Source organism: Chiloscyllium punctatum, chromosome 49, assembly GCF_047496795.1.
Source record: "Chiloscyllium punctatum isolate Juve2018m chromosome 49, sChiPun1.3, whole genome shotgun sequence".
Taxonomy (NCBI): Eukaryota; Metazoa; Chordata; class Chondrichthyes; order Orectolobiformes; family Hemiscylliidae; genus Chiloscyllium; species Chiloscyllium punctatum.
In genome coordinates this window covers 15,958,653-15,979,329 of record NC_092787.1, presented here as the reverse complement: position 1 = coordinate 15,979,329, position 20,677 = coordinate 15,958,653, and the positions used below count along the sequence as shown (strand labels likewise).

The following is a 20,677-nucleotide window of genomic DNA, read 5'->3' as shown; positions in this document are numbered from 1 at the left end:
CTGTCCAACCTTTCCTCATAAAACAATTCCAGCTATTCCTGCTCATTCCAGCTATTAGTCCAATAAAACTTCTCTCAACTGCTATCAACCCATTTATATCCTTCCTTAAATAAGGTGACTTATACTGTACATAGTACTCCAGAAACAGTCTCACTAGTATAACTTAAGCATAACCTCCTAATTTTGTACTTAATACCCCTCATGATAAATGATAAATTCTGTTAGCTTTCCTAATTACTTCCTATATCTGCTTTTGTGATTCATGCATGAGGACACTCAGATCTGTCTACACCTCAGAATCTCTCACTATTTTGATAATAGGATAGTTTTTCTTTAATCCTTCCTTCCAAAATGGACACCTTCAAATTTTCCCACATTGTACTCCATTTGCCACATCATTGCTCACTCACTCAACGTAGCCATCTTTTTGCAACCTCTTTGTATTGTTTCCAAACTTACTTTACAAAATATCCTTGTGTTGACAGCAAATTTGGCAACCATACCTTACATCCCTCCATCTCTGCACCCATCTCTGTGCCACACCACATCTTGCCAATCTGAAAAATAAAACCATTTATACCTACTTTGTGCTTCCTGTCACACCAGTGCAGATAAGCCTTGTGGCATAGACAAGTAACAACAATAAACATGAACATCATTAAATAAATCAATAAGCAATAAAGTGATAAATTTAAATGAGCAACTATAAAGATTACTATTAAAAAGTGCCAAGCAGCAATGCTTAATTATAAAGCCAGTTTTTGTCTTTTGGTTAAGACATAGACCTAGTGAGAGAAATAGAATCAGCCCTGATTCATGATCACCAGGGATGGGGGTGATGATAAAGACCAAGCTAAAGAGCGAGGTTTATCTTATTCTGATCTTGCACACCTCCAAAGGGGCAGTCTCCACACAGAGTGATAGCCATAGAGGTGTATAGTGTGGAATCAGACGATTTGGTCCAACTCGTTCATGAGACCAGCTATCCTTAATTTATCTAGACCCATTTGCCAGCACTTGGCCCATATCCCTTCCTATTCATATACCCATCCAAATGCATTTTAAATGTTGTAATTGTACCAGCCTCCACCACTTCCTCTGGCAATTCATTCCATACACGTACCACCCTCTGCATGAAAAAGTTGCCCCTTAGGTCCCTTTTAAATCTTTCCCCTCTCACTCTAAACCTATGTTCTGGACTCCCCCATCCCGGGGAAAAGACCTTGTTTATTTATCCTATCCATGACCCTCATGATTTTATAAGCCTCTATGAGGTCACCCCTTAGCCTCCGATGCTCCAAGTATAACACTTCCAGCTTCTCTCTAGAGCTCAAATCCTCCAACCCTGGCAACATCCTTGTAAATCTTTTCTGAACCCTTTCAAGTTTCACAACATTCTTCCTAGACAGTCTAGGCTAGGAATGAGTTAACTTTCAGCCTGGAGTTTCCTCCTCTCACAGCCTGCTTCCCCCCATGCCTCTCACCATTCCCACTCCCACACCTTTCCTTTTCTCTCTTTCCCTCACCCCTTTCTCACTACTTCCTCCATCACTATACACCTCCCTTCTCTCTCTCTCTCTCTTACCCCCTCTCACTTACACCTCTCTGTTAACTTCAAGAAAAAAAAACTGTGCCTTTTTACTCCAAAAGTTCTCCGATCTTAAAGAGAACCATTTTTTTTAAAAAGAAACAAATCTTGCTCAGGAAGTGAATGATGCTGAGCAGGAGATCCGCTTCAGAAATCTGTTGAAAATACACTGCAGCTGCAGCTCTGTGCCAAGAGCAATGCTGTCACTGTCTATTATAAGAGCTTCAAAATGTACCACTAAGCCAGCTACCCACGGTGGAGGGTGTACCCATAAGCAGCCAAACCTGACAGTGGCTCAACAGTCCTGGACGTAGGCACATGGGCACTTTGCCTGCATTGCCAGAGCCTGGGCCCATTCCTCCAGGCGTCTTATGGTGACCGGTTGCAGTTCTTGCCTGCCTCTACTCAGGTTTTCAGCAGCAGCAACTTGGACTTGCTGTCCCTGACCAGATCTCGGTGTGAAAGGCCAAGATACCACATAGTAGTCTCCCTTCCTGTCCTTGCTACCAAAGTGGCTAACCTCATGTTTGTTCACATTTTACTTCAGCTGTCATTGCGTCTCTCCACTCTCCTGACTTGTTCCAGATCACACCAAAACATTGTTGCCTTCACAGCTCACCCTCACACCCAGCTTTCTGCCATCTGCAAACTTGGAGATATAACATTTAGTTTCCTTATTTAAATCATTAATGTATATTGTGAATAGTTGGGGTCTAAGCATTGATCCCTTGAGTCACTTGTTGCTACTCTGGGAAAAAGACTGATATATTCCTAGTCTCTGTCCCTGTCTACCAAGCAATTCTCTATCCATGTCAGTACATGACTTTTATTCCTTCCTACTCCCCCGTCTTGAGTGGCCTCCTGTATCACAGTGCCACGGTCAGTTAGCTCATCCCCTCTCCAGCCCTCGGTATCATCCGGACAATTTGAAGTTAAAAATCACACAACACCAGGTTTAATTGGAAGCACTAGCTTTTGGAGCGCTGCTCCTTCATCAGGCGGTTGTGGAGGACACAACTGTAAGGCACATAATTTATAGCAAAAATTTATGGTGTTATGTAACTGAAATTATACATTGAAAAATACCTTGATTGTCTGTTGCGTCTTTTATCTGTTTGAATACCATGATAGTTTCACTTCTTTCATGTGTAAATCACAAAACCTTAAAGTTGCATTCTCAGGTTAACTGTAACAATTGGTGTTAGCTAGACAATATGTTGAAGGTGTTAGCCCCCTATGTTCTCTGTCTATGCCATAATGTTTAGATTGATTCTAATCTAAAAAGTGAGATAACACACACACACATTCTCCCGTGTCTGCATGGGTTTCGTCCGGGTGCTCCGGTTTCCTCCCACAGTCCAAAAATGTGCAGGTTAGGTGAATTGGCCATGTTAAATTGTCCATAGTGTTAGGTGAAGGGGTAATGTAGGGGAAAGGGTCTGGGCGGGTTGCTCTTCGGAGGGTCAGTGTGGACTTATTGGGCTGAAGGGCCTGTTTCCACACTGTAAGTAATCTAATCACACACACACACACACACACTCCTGTACACACACATACACACGGACACACATATACACAGACATGCACACAGACACTCACACACACCCTTACAGACACACACACTCTACACTCACACATGCATCCTCTTAGAGACTTAGACCACTCTATACTCATGCACACACATATACGCTCTCTCTCACAGACACTCACAACCCCCCACCCCAGACACACACACACACACACTCCCACACTCACACATGCACCCCCTCACAGACTTAAGACACTCTACACTCACTACACACACATATACACTCCCTCTCACACTCACAACCCCCAACCCAGACAGACAGACACACACACACGCAGACACAAAGACCCATATGCACACAAAGTTACATTATACTTTGCTCAAAAACTGCATGTAAAACTCTGTAATCTCACTTTTTAGATTAGAATCATATTGTCTAGCTAACACCAATTGTTACAGTTAACCTGAGAATGCAACTTAAAAAAAAATGTTTTGTGATTTATACGTGAAAGAAATTAAACTATCATGGTGTTCGAACAGATGAAGGACTCAACAGACAATCAAGGTATTTTTCAATGTATAATTTCAGTTACGTCACACTGTAAATTTTTGCTATAAATTCTGTGCCTTACAAATGTGTCCTCTACAATCACCTGATGAAGGAGCATCGCTCCAAAAGCTAGTGTGCTTCCAATTAAACTTGTTGGCCTATAACCTGGCGTTGTGTGATTTTTAACTTTGTCCATCCCAGTCCAACACCGGCATCTCCAAGTCAGGACAATTTGAAGAATTTCTAACCTGTTGGACAGTTGCATGGCCCCTGCCCTCTGGGTCCGCCTAGTGGCCTTATCACAGTCTTACATGCTTTTCTCTGTACACTGACCAAATCAGGTGATTCCACTCCAAGTGGCATGACTGCTGGCTGATATAAATGATCCAGATAATCTCCCCCTCCCCAGTGCATTGTTGTGTCTATAGCTATTTCAAGCTGTCGCCGCTGAAACTTCACACACTTACTGCAGATGTGTTTCTTCTGTGGACCAAGCTAGGGTGCACATCAACACTCAGATATTGCAATTGTGACACTTCACCTGTTCTGCCATCCTTAATGTGCTCTCAGGAACTACTTAATTTTTCCATTAAATTTTATATTTATTTATTTTTAAGTTTATTTAACCTCACGATGAGCAGCTTTACTATTTTGCGCCTGAGAAATAGAATAAACCACAATCGCTTTTCAGATACTGATCAATTAATCAGCTCCTTCTGCTATAGCAGAATAAAGAATCAATTGCTGACTGAAAAGGAACAAACCACCTCTTTTCCTTCCACCACTTAACTCCCTGAGGTGTTTAACTCTGGCACTCTGGTACTATGGTGTGAATGTTTACTTTATTTGTTCACAGGATTTGGGTGTTGTTGGCTATGTCAGCATTTATTGCCCATCCTTTATTGTCCTTGATCTAGCCACTTAAAGGTCAATCATGTTCCTCTGAGTCTGGAGTTCCATGTAAGCCAGACCAGGTAAAAATGGCAGATTTCCTTCACAACAGAGCATTGGGAAATTAGATGGGTTTTCATACCAACCTGTGATTGTTATTATGGTCACCATCACTAATACTACCCTCATATTCTAGATTTTATCAATTGAACTCAATTAAATGCATGTTTTGTGTCACATGTGTCCCTTGCCATTGTGGGGTTACCGCTGTTGATGCAATGTTCCCAGAGCTGTGCTACTGTGTGACGGCAAAAATGAAGTTTCATTTCCCCATTTTGCTTATGTTGCAGAACATTTCTTTGCACATTAGAAATAATTTGAAAACAGATTAAATTTTCCTTTGTTTCATTTGGAACCAGGAACTATCAGCAGGCTGAACAGCAATTTACCCATGCCATTGAGAGCAATCCACAGGTGTCCCAATACTACCTTCACAGGGCGAAAACACGAGCTATTCTGCAGCAAATATCTGGTTCCCAGGAAGATGCAATCATCTCATTGCTGTTGGATGTAAGAAATAAAGAGGTAAAATTTCAGGTCAGATCTAATATGTTGTTATGTGACTTTGTGGGAGTTAATCAGAATAGTCAATCACTGTAAGGAATATTTCAGTGTGTGCTTTGCAGTTTCTACACAGCATTGGGTGATCAGGAAACTACTTCCTGTTATAGACATATGGGAAAGTCCTTTTTGTTTCTTTCTATTCATTCAAAGGATATGGGCATAATTGACCAGATCAGCATTTATTTCCCATCCCTAATTGCTCAGAGGGCAGTAAAGAGTCAACCACATTTCTGTGGTTTGGAGTCACACGTAGGCCAGACCAGGTACACACAGCAGTTTCCTTTCCTAAAGGACATCAGTGAGTCAGATGGGTTTTTCCTGACAATCAACAACAGTTTCATGGTCACCGTTAGACTCTTAATTCTTGACTTCTTATTGAATTTAAATTCCACCATCTGCCACGGCAAGATTCAAACAAACCCAGGTCCTTGGAACATTACCTGGGTCTTTGGATGAAAAATCTAGTGATAATACCACTAACCTTTTTTACCTTTTTACCACTAACCTGTCAACTCCCCTTAACTAGATTGATAATTGACCTGTTTGGTTGCATTATAATACACCTTTCATTTTGTTTCCTCAAAAATATACTTTATTCATAACATTTGAAAATGTTTTGGAATTAATTTTTATAACTTGAACATTACGATATTTGCAATTAAGTTCAACTTATCCCCATATAGCATGTTCCACTCAATATGATAGCAATGGATCTAATTGCATCATATACTTTGTGTCAGGTATAAAGCTTCATTGTAGAAATGTTTCAAGTTGGGAATTACAGAAAGTACAATTGCTGTGAAGTCTTCTATACAGCCGGAGGTGCCTCAATACATTTCAATACTCTTGCTTTACCAGGCAAATTCTTTATAAGGCACACAGTCTGCGGCTTTCATAATCCAGCCCCTCCATAGATTTAAACTGAAGGGCCTCAGGCAGTGACTATTCCCCATTGCAACTCTGTGGTGGCTGTCCACAATCTTCAGTGACTCCCTCAGCTTGTAGTCCTGGACCTTGGAATATATTTGACTACAACATTCAGTGGAGGACAACTCTTTGCAATGGAACACTAGCGGGTTTTGAGCAGATCTTTCTGAGTAGATTGTCGCCAAGGCATGTTTGAAATTTGTCTCTGAGTGTGTCCCCATGAACCTCCTGCAGAGCACAGAGTCTTGCATCATAGAGCTGCTCCGGATGAACCTCAATTAAAACCACTGAACTTCTCTCCAGAAGTCTTTGGAAAGAGCTGATTACATCCTGCAAGAAGGTTGACAACAATCCTTTCCCACCTTAGCCATTTTGAAGGAATGTGCAGAGAGAGCTAAGACTCTGGTTTGTCTGCCCATCAAGTCTTTTGGATGGGTTTGAATTTGGAGCTTGTGGACCAGAGATCGAGATGCTACTCACCACACCTCCAACCTCCCTTTAACAGAATCATTAGCAGTAACATTAACAGAATTAAGCACTAAACCAAAGCAACCTACTGTGTAGCAGATTTCCTGCATCCACAGTAGATCCTGTCTATATTCTTTACAGTAGATACTTAAGATAACAGCACTGCTTTTAGAATAAAGATCTCTGTGTGGAAATTGGCTGCTAGTTATGCCTGCATTACAAATTGTCTGGGCTTCTTGAGAAGAATTCTGGGACTCCTTGGAAATATGAGAAAACACTGGAAGATTTTTTTCTGGGGCTTGCAGCAGTTTTCAAGATTTATTTATGTTGTAATAATAATTCCTACAATTTTGTGAATTACAGTCTTTTTACTACTTATATAATAAAAATGTGTCCTTCTGATCAAAAGGAACAAATTTGATTGGTAAATACTTTGTTCACGTTGCAAACTTTCTTTTGTTTTACTTCAAAAATGTGAAGTATACCACTTGTGATGATTTATTTAACTAATCATTTAGTTTGCTGCAGAAGCCTTCATCTTAATAACCAATAAAAAAAAGTCAAGTTCCACAAGCAAGCACCTCCCTACTGGGGAGAAGCCCACACTGTTAGCTGTACGGCTATCAGGCTGAGGGTACATAATTCACCATTTTTTAACAATAATGTAAATGCAAAATAAAAATATAGTAAACCATTTTACCTTCTGATGGCAGCGTAGTGGTAATCTTGCTGAACTAGTAACCCAGCACTCAAAGCTGATTTCTTGGTTCAAACATAAGTTCAAACCCCATTTCTGTAGCTGAAAGAATTTAAATCCAATTCATTGATAAATCTGGCCTATATTCCAAACCTCATTTAAGTTACTTTTTAGGAGGAAATCTGCCATGCTTATCAAGTGTGGTCTCCATGTGAATACAGATACGTGTGACTGACTCTCTAACTGCCCTGCTAGCCACTGAGTTCATGGACAATTGGTGATGGGATGCTCACATGCCAAGAATAAAAAAAAATCTATGACCAGCCAACAGTAAATACCACAAAGCGTAAATGGAAAATTATGAATCATGCTAATTATGAAGAAGATTAACAGACTCACAAATAAAACAAAATTCATGGATTCCCTTATAGCACATCTTTGTTGTACCTCTTTTTTAATTCATTCATGGGATGAGGATGTTGCTGGCTAGGTCAATATTTATTGCCCAGAGTGTAATTAAGAGTCAAGCACATTGCTGTGGGCCTGGAGTGACATGTAGACTAGATGAGGTAAGAATGGCCGCGTCCTTCTCTGAAGGACATTAGTGAACCAGATAGGCTTTTCTATCAATTGACAATGGATTCGTGGTCATCGATAGACTTTTAATTTCAGATTTTTGTTGATTTAAAATTGCACCATCTGCCATGGCACGATTTGAACCTATGTCCTCAGAACGTGACCTGGGTCTCTGGATTAACAGTCCAGCAATAATCCCACTAGGTCATTGTCTCCCTCATACTGATGAGATGGAGTCTTTTGTTGGTTTACTGTGTTATATTCTTATTTTTCCTAATGATACAGGAGAAGGTAATTATTGTCTACAAATAATTGGAGTTGAACCAAAGTTAAACACTTTGTCCTGTTACATTAATTAATCAGTTTGGATTTTGCAGGTATCAAGGTTGTCTCCTAGAAAGTGGTGAAGTGATTCATAAATTTTTAGGCATGCTGAATCTGAAAGAGTGCCAGACTGTCTGATGTACTCAGATGTTGATGAATGATTGATGGCCTACAGGCCAATAGTCATTATTTCTCTCACCTTTTGTACCTTCCAGCACATGTTAAGCAATCTTCACAGAGGTCAGAGGTTAAAAATTAATAATTCATGCAAAGGACTGAAAGAATTGACTTTTGTACATTGGGAAATGTGCTCTGGAAGGAGAGAAAATGTCATTAGAAACTGATGGAGTTGCCATGTCCAACATAAATGGTGAAGCAAGTACAGCGGGCTCCTCCCCAACCCTTGCTATCCTATCCCTTTGATGCAGCACCTGTATACCAGACTGGATTATGGATTCACTCCACTCTCTCACAGAAATAACATAGATTTTAGCTAGTTGCCCAGCTAATCATCTTAAAACAGTAAGATATTAGTTAATGCACTAGAATAGATAGATTGCAATTCAAATTCAAGGTATTTAAAATAATTTTAGTAAATTCTTTCTTGAGCTTCGTGTTTGTATGGCTCCTACATTCACATTCGGAAATTACTTTGACTGCAGTAAGACAGATAATGTAAAGTTAAGTCTTGGTTAAAGCTTTCCATTTGTTTGGATCTATCATTACTAATGCATGGTGACAATTTGATTAATTCCTTTCTACTCTTCTGTTTAGGTTATTCCACTTTTAACGCATCTCTTCCCTGGAAAATCCAGAGATGAGATTTTGGCCAGTAAGATTGTAGCATCTGCAAGAGCAACGTTAAATGCTAGCCTCTATTCCTGTGCATCTCCAGTCAGGAAAAAGATTCAGGAAAGGTAAAATACCAGGTTTCATCGTTGTTACAGGTAGCTTGAAGTTATTCCAAAATTCAAGATACATTGTTTTGTGAGACTCTTCCCTGTACCATCATTGTGATAGAATCTCTTCCCTGTACCATCATTGTGATAGAATCTCTACTTCCTACTTATGCCTTGATCCATGATTTGGAATGAGAATGAGCACAGTCAAAAAAAGGGGAACAAGAAGTAGACTGACAATGTGATCTGGAATAGATTGGTGGGAGTTAATGGAAACATCTACCTGGGTTGGTTTCGGATTAGCATAACACGAGGCAGACATCCAAACAAACTACAAAGACATTTGCTTCCAAGGCATATCAACAATCTTTCTTCCAAAGGACAGTCCAATAATGGAACAATATTCAAGACCTAGCTCCTTTCTATTTTAAAGTTTCCATTATCAGGTCTCATAATGGAATCCAGACACTAGTCTAAATGCTGACTAAATCAAAGGAGAAGCAAACTTTCCCAAAGCTCTGAAACTCCTCACCTGTCTCAATCAGCCAATAAGCTGACAATCTTTAGGCTTTTGAAATACAGGTGCGGTGTCACTTTGTCACTTCCTGGTTTACCTTGACTTCTCCCTTATATTTTTCAATGCCAGGTGTGGGTCTCTCAATTAAAGTTATTCCAGATAATACCTGACTATCATTGTGTATTTTCTTCAGTTAGGCCATGTGATGGGAACAACATCCAATGTAATCAGTTCCAGTTGAATCAATTGGATTTCACCAGGGCCAGAAAGCCTTGCACTTGCCAACCATCAGTTCATTGATATCCTGCATTTTCACCAATCAAGCTCTGGTGTTTCCTGACAGAAAGTCTAAGTCCCTCCTTTTAGGCTTTAAAGACATTGAACTTAAGGACACCCCAAGTGCTGTAGACACTCCCTTTTGAAAGTTTGAAATTTGGAATCTGTCTATTTTGACTGGATCCCTCAGAACTTTGACATTGCTGCTTGTGGACATTCTTCTGTTGTATCCATGTTTCTGAGCCAGTTTGATGGACGTGACTAAATGAATAAGTTGCTGGTGGATCCAGCCAGCATCATTACTCTGGTGATGTGGACATCTTCCCACTTCCAGGATGATGTGGATTAATCAGGTGGACCATGATGATTAGTGTTTGTTCTTCTGGCAGAACAGGACAGTGATAATGATGAGTCCATGTCCGGCCGATTTGGAAAGGAGGGAAATGCGGTTTGAATTGACACGTCCTATTCCAGAGATTAGAATGCCTTCCACCTGTGAAGTTGAGAGGTTCATAGCTCCTTAAAATTGGAGTCACAAGTAGATAGGATAGTGAAGAAGGCGTTTGGTATGCTTTCCTTTATTGGTCAGAGTATTGAGTACAGGAGTTGGGAGGTCATGTTGCAGCTATACAGGACATTGATTAGGCCACTGTTGAAATATTGCGTGCAATTCTGGTCTACTTCCTATCAAAAAGATGTTATGAAACTTGAGTGGGTTCAGAAAAGATTTACAAGGATGTTGCCAGGGTTGGAGAATTTGAGCCATAGGGAGAGGCTGAATAGACTGGGGCTGTTTTCCCTGGAGAGTCAGAGGCTGAGGGGTGTCATTGTAGAGGTTTATAAAATCATGAGCAGCATGGATAGGGTAAATAGACAAAGTCTTTTCCCTGGGGTGGGGAAGTCCAGAACTAGAGGGCATAGGTTTAGGGTGAGAGGAGAAAGATTTAAAAGGGACCTAAGGGACACCTTTTTCATGCAGAGGGTGGTACGTGTATGGAATGAACTGCCAGAGGAAGTGATGGAGGCTGGTACAATAACAACAGTTAAAAGGCGGCACGGTGGCACAGTGGTTAGCACTGCTGCCTCACAGCGCCAGAGACCCGGGTTCAATTCCTGCCTCAGGTGACTGACTATGTGGAGTTTGCACATTTTCCCCGTGTCTGCGTGGGTTTCCTCTGGGTGCTCCGGTTTCCTCCCACAGCACAAAATCGTGCAGGTCAGGTGAATTGGCCAAGCTAAATTGCCCGTAGAGTTAGGCGAAGGGGTAAATGTAGGGGAATGGATGTGGGTGGGTTGCACTTTGGCGGGTCGGTGTGGACTTGTTGGGCCGAAGGGCCTGTTTCCACACTGTAAGTAATCTAATCTACACAGCATTTGGATGGGTATATGAATAGGAAGGGAAATGGGCCAAGTGCTGGCAAATGGGTCTAGATAAATTAAGGATATCTGGTCAGCATGGACGAGTTGGACTGAAGAGTCTGATTCAGTACTGTACATCTCTATGACTTTAAGAATTAAGGCTGTTTCCCTTCAGAACCCCACAGAGAGTCAGATCATGTTTGGCATAGAAATCTTCCTCTATTTCACTGTGGGCCTTTGGAATTAAGGTATTTGTTCTGACCAGACCATGATATCATACTGGCTCCTTACCAGTTTGAAACAAAGATGAAAAAGGCTGACATGTTCTGCCTTCAGTGTAGTGTAAGGTGACGTTTTGTCCAGTTTGATACTAGGCAATCTGGTTTTCAGCTGCTCAGTGTCCTCTGTCCAACCCCAGATGCTTTTATAGCTAAACATCAGATCCATGGAGACTTGACCCAGTACTGCCTGGCTGGCCCAGAAACATTGCCTGCTCCCAACTTTACTAACAGGGTCCTTTGCCCGGAACATCAGCTTTACTATCTGCCTCCACCCACCTCAGACAAAAGAGAACCTGACAATTGTGAGGAGCCCCCAAAGACTCCCAAACACACATCAAAATGTTCAGTGCCTGATCAATATGAAACATTGCAACCTTCCTAAACTTTAACGGTGATGCTTTGTTGTGACTCGTTGGTGTTTGGATTTAGACACAATTTTGAATTTGCCGTATCGGGCTTGCGTTGGTCATGTGATTGGTCCATCTCTAACACTCCCCTCCCCATTGGGAAACAGGGTTGAGTTGGTCTGGCATTCTTCAACTCTCTCAGTATCCTCTCTAGAGTAGGAAGGTTTGTCAAACAAACAGTCTCCCACTACACTAGTCAACTAGGTTTACAACAAAACAAAGCACAAACTAAAGCAGGTTTACCTTTGCTCGAACCAGAGATAAATATATGGCACCTTGAGGTTTCCCAGTCAGTGTTTATCTCTCAATATCACCAGCATAAACAAATTAATTACCTCATTCTTATCTCCTTAATTGTGTCCTAAAATGCAATTTGAAATCATTTTTAAGTTTTAATACACATTGGTCTTCACATAATCATTAAAAAGTATACCTTAAGCACTGTTTCCTTGTTGCCTTTCTCTTTCAGATTCAAAAGAAATTTAAAACTTTTTTTTTAAAAAACCTGCTTTTCCCATAATTCATGAATCCCTGATGCCCATACACAGTAACAATGGAGATAAGGAGGAATTTACTTTCTCACAGATTGAGTCTCTTTGGAACTCTGCCTGTGGGGGCAAAGTACTGTGTATATTTAAAGCTGAGATTGATAGATTCTTGATAATAGAGGAATCAAGGGTTATGAGGAAAAGGCAGGAAAGTGGCTGTGAGGAATGTTGGGTCAGCCAAGATCCTACTAAAGGGTGGAGAAGACTCAAGGGGTCAAATGGCCTATTCCTTTACTTATAGTCTTACGGTCTAACCAGCAAAAGAATGGAATGATAGCAAGTTCTGACAGGGTATTGTTAAAATCATGTTGAACTCTTTTCTTAACTCAGGGATGTGCAAGTAAATTAATTTGAGTTTTGCTGCTTTGTTAATATTGCAGAAGGACCCTCACAACAAATCAAGCCTGTGAGAATGTAGACAGAGAGAAAGATGTGCAGAAGGCAGAAAGCAATTTTGCACCTTGTATAAAAGAAGCAGATCTGTATAAAGAAATTGTTGAGAGAAAGAAAATGGTGAGTGCAATTTGAACGGTCAGTCTCAGAGAAGGCTTCATTAATTAATAGCTAAGAATTGTTATAAACCCCACCCATTTGATAGCTTGGACTTCCTTCCTGGGCCTTTGGAGAAGAAACAATTTAAGTGTACAACAGCTGTACAATATTGTGGCCAAGTCTGAGCACTGCTCTTTAGAAGCGTGAAGTCTTTGGAGAGGATAGTTAAGAGGTATCCTGCAATAAAGGTAAAGTTGCCATTGTCTCAAAACCATAGGGCTGCTCTGTCATCAGAGACAGAGAGGCAACTGGTGGTGAGTTTAATCTGATGATCACCACATCTCAGGCGAGGGGAGAGTTTGATAATAACCTTCGGTGGTGTGGGAAATGAACCCACACTGTTGGTGTCACTCAGCATTACAAATCAACTAGCTAGCCAGCCAACTGAGCTAATGGACTCTCAGAATGGTTCAGGAGATGTAGGATTACAGTATGGATAGAAGGGAGAATGTGAATGCCCTCTGCAACGTGTAGGCTTGTCAGAACAGAATGAGCTTTTGGCTACATTGACCCCTCCATCAGTGTTTACCGACACAAAATTTGGATAGGGCCTGCTTCACACTGGGCTTGCTCCCCACTCTTCCCTTCCCACCCAAGTGAGTTTCCAAGAGCACGTCCACTGAAACCAATATTGGATACAATGACATCCCACTGGCATAATAGGCCATTCGGTGTTAGCTATCTCTGGAAAAAGGGGCTACTTTACCTCCTTTTCAGTGAATGGGAAGTGGGTTGAGGATGGTGCCGAGTAGTACAGCTTGTTTAACATGCATAACCTGTGGTCTATAACTATGCCTAACAGATGATACATTTTTCCTCTGTTGATGCAGCTCACTCAAGAGATCAGAGACTCTCTTCATTACAGGAAACCGCTGCTGATTGACAGACCAAACATTAGTATGATTTTAAAACCGCTAGCTCACCCCAACCAAAGTTCAGAAGCTGCATCACCCAACAAGCTGTGCAAGTGGAAGAGCTCTACAGACAACAAATGAGCAATTCAAGTAACCCTTCAATGCTTCTTCAGTCAATTCAACTAATTCAGTTAATAAAATTACAACACTGATGTTTGCAAATACACTACAGTTAAATAGAAATTTAAATATCAGACATGATTGTACAGCACTATACATTGTGCACAGAATTAGAATTGGCATGAAATGCTTTATATTTGATTTTTATAACAAAAAAAAGAATTGAATGGTTTGTATCTACCAGCATTTGTAAACGCAGTCAAAAAGCAACTTATCCGCACATATAACTGCATGGTAACGAGAGCAGTTTAAATGCATCTCCACTGCCAGACTGATGTGGAATGTGAGATGTGTATCCCCATTTTTTTTGCTATTATTAAAAGCACAAATTATTTGACTTTCAAAACTGTCTTATTTATAATTTAAAGGTCTAAAGAAATCTTTCCAGCCCACTGCCCATTTTATCGAAACAAAATACAAAACCCAATGTAACAAAATGCACAAACATAATGTAGGATGTTGTTCATGACAAATCTTTCTCTGCTAATTGAAGAGGGATGAAAGGTCTGTTAGGCTTCTAACATACATTGTATGATCTGTGCTGTGAGTGTACTGTTGGGATATATCCAAACAAAATCATCTTCATACTGAAATGAAATGAGAGATGAAATAACTTTTCCCCCCAAACGTCGCCATTGATGTGGGGATTTGCTAAGGGAGTGTGACTTTGAGCAGAAAGCTAGAAGTTGGGGGAATAAGGGAAATCTTAGTTGTTTCTGAAAAGGTCTTGTTTGAATTTCACAGTCAACATTTAACTGTAATCTATCATTTAAATTCAAATTTCATTAAGGTTTTAAGCAGGATTTACAAGCTCTCTACTTTAGAGGAACTGAAATTGGTTTTCGAAGGAAACCAGCTGAAACTGATTTATTTCTGCACCACAGGCCAGAGTTAACTCAAAACCTATAAACCGAGACATCTCAATGCAACTTAGCACTGAATGCAACTTTGAACAGAGGGCTGGGAATTGGGTGAATAAAGGAACTACTGCAAGACGAGACTGAATCCAGAGTATAGGAACGGTGATAAAGTTGATAAAATAAATCAAAAAGGAAAATAAATAATTGAATAATGATGTAGGATAGATGTGTCATGCTGTCTACCATGTCGCTATTAAGTGTTTGTGGCTTGAGAAGCTTTGACTTCGAACAGGTGGCAGCGCTACAAACACTGCAATACATCAGAAAAGGGTAAAGTTGTGAGGACATTTTGTTCCAGGATACAGACACACTTTAGGATAATATATTCCTCTGATTTGACCATTGGTAAGAAACAAGGAAGTGTGGCAGCAGCTTAGGCTGGTAGAAGGACCTGAGGGACAGAAGTGCAAGAACCTCAGTCTTTGCAATTGCCCAACAGCTTTGAGCTTCTTTCAGGATGGTTGGATGAGAGTGATGGCTACAGGGTGGATCAGCTAACTAACCATGGCATTATGGTAGAGGAAACCATTTGAGTGGGGGAATGTGCAAAAGAGAAAAGGTTGTGGTAGGTAGTGGACAGTATAGTGAAAGGGACTGACACTGCACTATGCAATCACTCAAAAGACTGTTTATTGCATTCATTGGGGGAGGGGGAGGATCCAGTCAATATAGGTTAATGATTTACCAACATGAGCCAGCCAAGGAAAGAGGCTCCACCATTAACACAAGGAACTAGTCATCAAAACAAGCCAAACCTCAAAGGTTATGACCTCGGTATTATTGCTTGAGCTACTTGACATTGGGCAAGTAAGTTTAGAGAAATAATCTTGTTTGGTTCTAGGCTCAATAGATTTCACCATATTCCTCTCGGTAAAATAAAATTCCAACTCCCATAAACCAGCAGCTCATTTTCCCTTCTTTTAGTTTATACTTATTCTCAGTCCTTCTTCTCTCTCCAATCCAGAATATTGTCAAAGCTGTAGAGCATTTCTAACTCCACCAACATGTAGAAGCAAGTCAATTTATGCTGTTATCATATTTGATCCCCCCTCATATCTATGAACGGGTGATTCCAAAGGTGCCAATCCAGATTCTTGTTGCAAGAACAAGAGGAGGTGAGGAACTATACAAATGTATTCCATAATCTTTTGTAATAAAAAACAGATATTATCACTTAGACATTCAGCATGTTCACAATTTGCAAATAGTTTATTTAATCTTTAAAAATTGCAGGAAATACTGTTAAGTAATGAAGTTTGCTGGTTTCTCCTTTGAAATACAGTTTTAAACATTAAACTATCTGGAAGAGTTTTTTGGAAATCAGTAAACAGACAATACAATATATTTCAGTGCTGTTTAAAACAGAACAATTTACTGTAAAGACAAATTTAAATTTGAGTGTTGGAAGGTTTTGAAATGCCAATTGTGAGCTCCAGCTTTGAAAAGGTTACTGTGTGTTTAATAAATAACCTGCTTGCTCAAGTCAAAACGCAAAAGACCATCAGTTCCCTTCACAATTTAACGAACATTTAACCTGACTTGGTTTTTAAAAGAAAAGGTAGTTCCTTACTGACTGCTCTGTGGAGTGAGACAACAACAGATTCATTTGAATAAGAAACCAAAAGAGCAATAGATGAAGATTATCACTGCAGCACAAGCCATGAACATTCTGAAAGGCTTCCAAAGCAAAATATTACAGTTATAAGGAATGGAATGGGTTAGGATAGAATGAAATTTAGGACAGGGATTAAAGAAATACAGTTAAAATTTTAAGGAACTCATTTCACATTAAAAAACATTTTGCGGGTCTCTGCTGATTTTGAAATAGGTTGCATCATTTAATCTAGTCTGCAGAGGTCCAATACTGTGTGACAAGCTTGGTTTTGTAAATGTCTGGGAGTGTAAAATCAGAAATTGACCAAGAAGAAATATCTAGGGTTTTTTTTTGGTGGAAAAATCCTCAAGATATTTGTGTTAAGATTGATTAACATCCAAGTACTTCAGGGATTTCCAGCCACTGAGTGGGCAGGTACAAATTGGCAACTGTAATTTCCCAAAGGAAAACACTGTAAGTTCTCAGCAGGTCAGGTAGCATCTCTGAAGAGAAAAGGAGTTAAAATCATCAACTTGAAATGTTAACTCAGTTTCTCTCTGCTGATGCTGCCAAACCTGCTGAACAAAGCCAGGATTTTCTGTTTACATTTCCAATTTCCAGTGCCTACAGTATTTTGTTTTTGTGTTGTCACAATCCCCATGTTAGCAGGTCAAATGACAGGGAAAATAAACCACTAACAAACTTATTCCTGAATTACCCAAAATGGGTGCATTGTGCTCCATCTCTTCTACCTTCAAATAGCCTCAAAACCTAGCTCTTCAACCACTTTCCTAATTCCTGCCCTGCATACAAATCCTAGAGAGGTTTTGCTACATGGAAGGTGGAAATTGCAGCTATTTATTTCAGTGATTCTATCCTGTTTGAAGTGGAGAGTACAATGCATTGTATCTTGATCAATTCTAGTCCCCACACCCAACACTGGTCACAGGCAATAATTGACTAATGAGGGCAGTATTATTTGAAGAAAAAATGTTCCAGTTGGGATGATTTCCAAATAATAACCCAATCACAATTATTGAGAGAATGGTTAGGATACACCTGGTGATTACAAACCATTTTTTTCCCTATAATAATGTCCTTTTTTTTTTTACAGTGCACATTTGCTTAAATGCAGGGGCCTTTGGTTTGTTAAAACGAAAAGAAAACTGGTCATGCACATATACCACCTTAAAGGAGCCCACCTTAAAGGAGCCCACCTTAAAGGAGCCCACCTTTGCGTAACCCATGCGATATTTTCCAAGCTATTAGCCAGCTCTGAGCAAACATAGTCTATAACCACAGCCAAGAATTCACTTTTCTCTATTTAATAGTTTTAGAACATAGAAGTCTCCCCCATTCAGGATCCATTTTCAGAATTCATGTGCAAAAATCAAGGGTTATAATAAAGAAATTAGCCTGATTATTAAATTTACAAATAGTGCAGAGTGCTCAGACCTGTGCAATATAAGAGTTCACTGTATTTTAAAAAAAGATATCTTTACAGCCTATAAGTCTTTACACAGTCAGCATAGACTGGCAGCAGGGTTCAGATGTTTAGCATGCCAACTCAAACAACTGTCTTCTCACCACTCCTGTGCACTGGCGTTGGAAATCTGCCCCTCTGTAGAACTTGACAACTGGTCGATTTGCATCCTGCATTCAGCATTCACTCTTGGATGAGGAATATTCTGATTCTCAATTCTTTACTGAAACAATTAAACTTTTGGATAGGTTAAACACTTTGTCTTAAAAAAGAAAAAAAAAGTCCAGTAAAAGATTTTTCATCTTCTTCTGGCCTAATAGTTTATCCCTAAAACAGGACATTAATCTGAAGGCTAATTGTATATCATCACATTAAATAAGTTAGCAACAATAGTAAGATCTTCACAATTCTCTCCCAGGAGACATTGGTAATCCCTGATATACAATTCTACTTTCTGACACACATTTGAACAAGATCCCCTTGGAGTTACAAGAAAAAGTCCAATTTGGCAGAGACAGTCTTGCAGCCTGTTTGAGAAAACAATTTCTCACTCTCTGGGATAAAGTTCATGGACTTGGCGACTTCTGCAACTATTTCATCTGAAGGTTTTATGCCTCTGGAGACCATCTCACTTCTCACACATTCCTTGACATGCTTGAGTTTCAGAGGTAGAAATGGTACAAAATAGTCGACAAGTTGCTCGTTTATGATCGTGGAATTCCAGAACCCACCTACAAATAAAGCACAGGAACACACATTACAATGGGGGCAAACATAACCACTTAAAAAAAAAAACTCATTAGGCCAATTTAAGATCTCTCCCCGAAAGTAACACAGAGCAGCCTTCGTACACAAGTACAGGTGTCCAAAAAGGAAAAAAAAAAGAGTAAATAAAAGGAGTGTTGATCCTCTAGAGAGTGAGCATAGGGAGTTATTAGCAGGTAAAGAAATGCCAGATGAAATTAACAAACATTTTACTTCTGTCTTCATTGTGGAGGATACAAAAGAAATCATCCCAGTAATAGTTGTAAGTCAGGTGGTGAAAGAAGAGGAACCTGATGAAAATATAATCACCAGGGAAGTGGTACTCAGTAAATATTGGAGCTGAGAGTTTACAAGTCCAAGTCTGGGTGGACTTTATCCTAGGGTGTTAAAAGATGAAGCTAATGAGGTAGTAGATGCCTTGGTGTTAATTTTCCACAGTTCACTAGATTCTAGAAAGTAGCAGATATAGCACCTCTATTCAAGAAGGAAGGGATGCAGAAAAGAGGAAGCTATAGCCAATTAGCTTGACAACCATCATTCGAAGCTGTTGGAAATGATCACTGAGGAAGGTTTAGAATTTGAATCCCTACATGTGGAAACAGGCCCTTCGGCCTAACAAGTCTGCACCGACCCTCTGAAGAGTAACCCACCCAGACCCATTCCCTTACATGTACCAGTGACTCGTGCACGTAACCTATATGTCCCTGAACACTATGGGCAATTTAGCACAGCCAATTCATCTAACCTGCACATCTCTGGGAGGAAACTAGAGCACCCAGAGGAAACCCACGCAGACACGGGGAGAATGTGTAAACTCCATACAGACAGTCGGCCGAGGCTGAAATCGAACCCGGATCCCTGGTGCTGTGAGGCAGCAGTGCTAACCACTGAGCAACCGTGCATCAAGATATAATTGGGCAGTTTAAAAAAAAAATCAAGATTAGATTCTCTACAGTGTGGAAACAGGCTGTTTGGCCCAACAAGTTCACATTGATCCTCTGACACTGACCCATTTCCTTCTGACTAATGTACCTAACACTATGGGAAATTTAGCATGGCCAATTCACCTAACATGCACATCTTTGGACTGTGGGAGGAAACCGGAGCACCCGGAGGAAACCCACGCAGACAGGGGGGAGAATGTGCAAGCTCCACACAGACAGTCACCTGAGGCTGGAATCGAACCTGGGACCCTGGTGATGTGAGGCAGCAGTGCTAACCACTGAGCCACCGTGCCATTCAGGTCCGGAAAGCATCAACATGGTTTAGTGGAAAGAAAATTATGTTTAACCAGTTAACTATTTGATGGAATACCATGCACTGTGGATAAGTGGACCCGATTGATGCACATGGATTTCCAGAAGGAATTTGCTAAGTTGCCGTATAAAAGGTGCAAAGTAGAAGTGCATGGCATAGCGGGTAACATACAATAGAAGACTGGTCGGTTGGCAGTAAATCGGGTACACACAAATGATTCTGATTGGCAAGATGTGATGAGCAGGTTGCCACAGTGGTCTGTGCTGAGACCTCAACATTTTACAATTTATATCAACAGCTGAGATGAGGGCAGTGAAGGCATTAGTGGCTAAACTTGCAGGCAGCACAGAGATAGGTAAGCAAGTATGTGTGAAAAGGACATAAGGAGGATGCTGACAAATATAGATGGTGAGTGGGCTAAAATCTGGCAGATGGAGTATGGCGTAGTAAAATCTAAAGTTGCTTACTTTGGCAGATAGAATAAAAAAGCTGAATATTAGCAAAATGGGTAATAACTGTTTCATTCCCAGGTTCATAGCGTGTTCATAGAGTCACAAAACCTTGTTTTGCAGATACAGCAAGCATTTCAGAGAACGAATAGAATGCCGTCCT

The 20,677-nt window shown here is 40.3% G+C and overlaps 2 protein-coding genes across 6 annotated transcripts in view; one reads left to right on the top strand and one right to left on the bottom strand.

Annotated features, from left to right (window-relative positions):
- Window positions 1-14,392, top strand: part of LOC140469567 (tetratricopeptide repeat protein 16-like) — a 37,316-nt gene extending 22,924 nt beyond the window's left edge. For 2 of the 3 annotated variants that reach the window (XM_072566213.1, XM_072566214.1), the window contains exons 11-14: window positions 4,977-5,142; window positions 8,948-9,090; window positions 12,841-12,973; window positions 13,843-14,392. In XM_072566213.1, coding sequence (XP_072422314.1) covers window positions 4,977-5,142; window positions 8,948-9,090; window positions 12,841-12,973; window positions 13,843-14,007 — 607 coding nt within the window. In that variant the 3' untranslated portion in view covers window positions 14,008-14,392. The remainder of the gene's footprint in view (window positions 1-4,976; window positions 5,143-8,947; window positions 9,091-12,840; window positions 12,974-13,842) is intronic. The other variant, XM_072566215.1, reaches the window with a different exon arrangement.
- Window positions 14,393-16,156: 1,764 nt separating this feature from the next.
- Window positions 16,157-20,677, bottom strand: part of LOC140469541 (torsin-1A-like) — a 38,743-nt gene continuing 34,222 nt past the window's right edge. For 2 of the 3 annotated variants that reach the window (XR_011956142.1, XR_011956141.1), the window contains exons 5-6: window positions 17,793-18,774; window positions 16,157-17,762 (exon numbers count right to left, since the gene is read on the bottom strand). Coding sequence is in view for 1 of the 3 variants with exons in the window: in XM_072566151.1 (XP_072422252.1) it covers window positions 18,530-18,774 (245 nt within the window). In the remaining 2 variants the exon portion in view is untranslated. Of the gene's footprint in view, window positions 18,775-20,677 lie in introns of all 3 variants that reach the window. The other variant, XM_072566151.1, reaches the window with a different exon arrangement.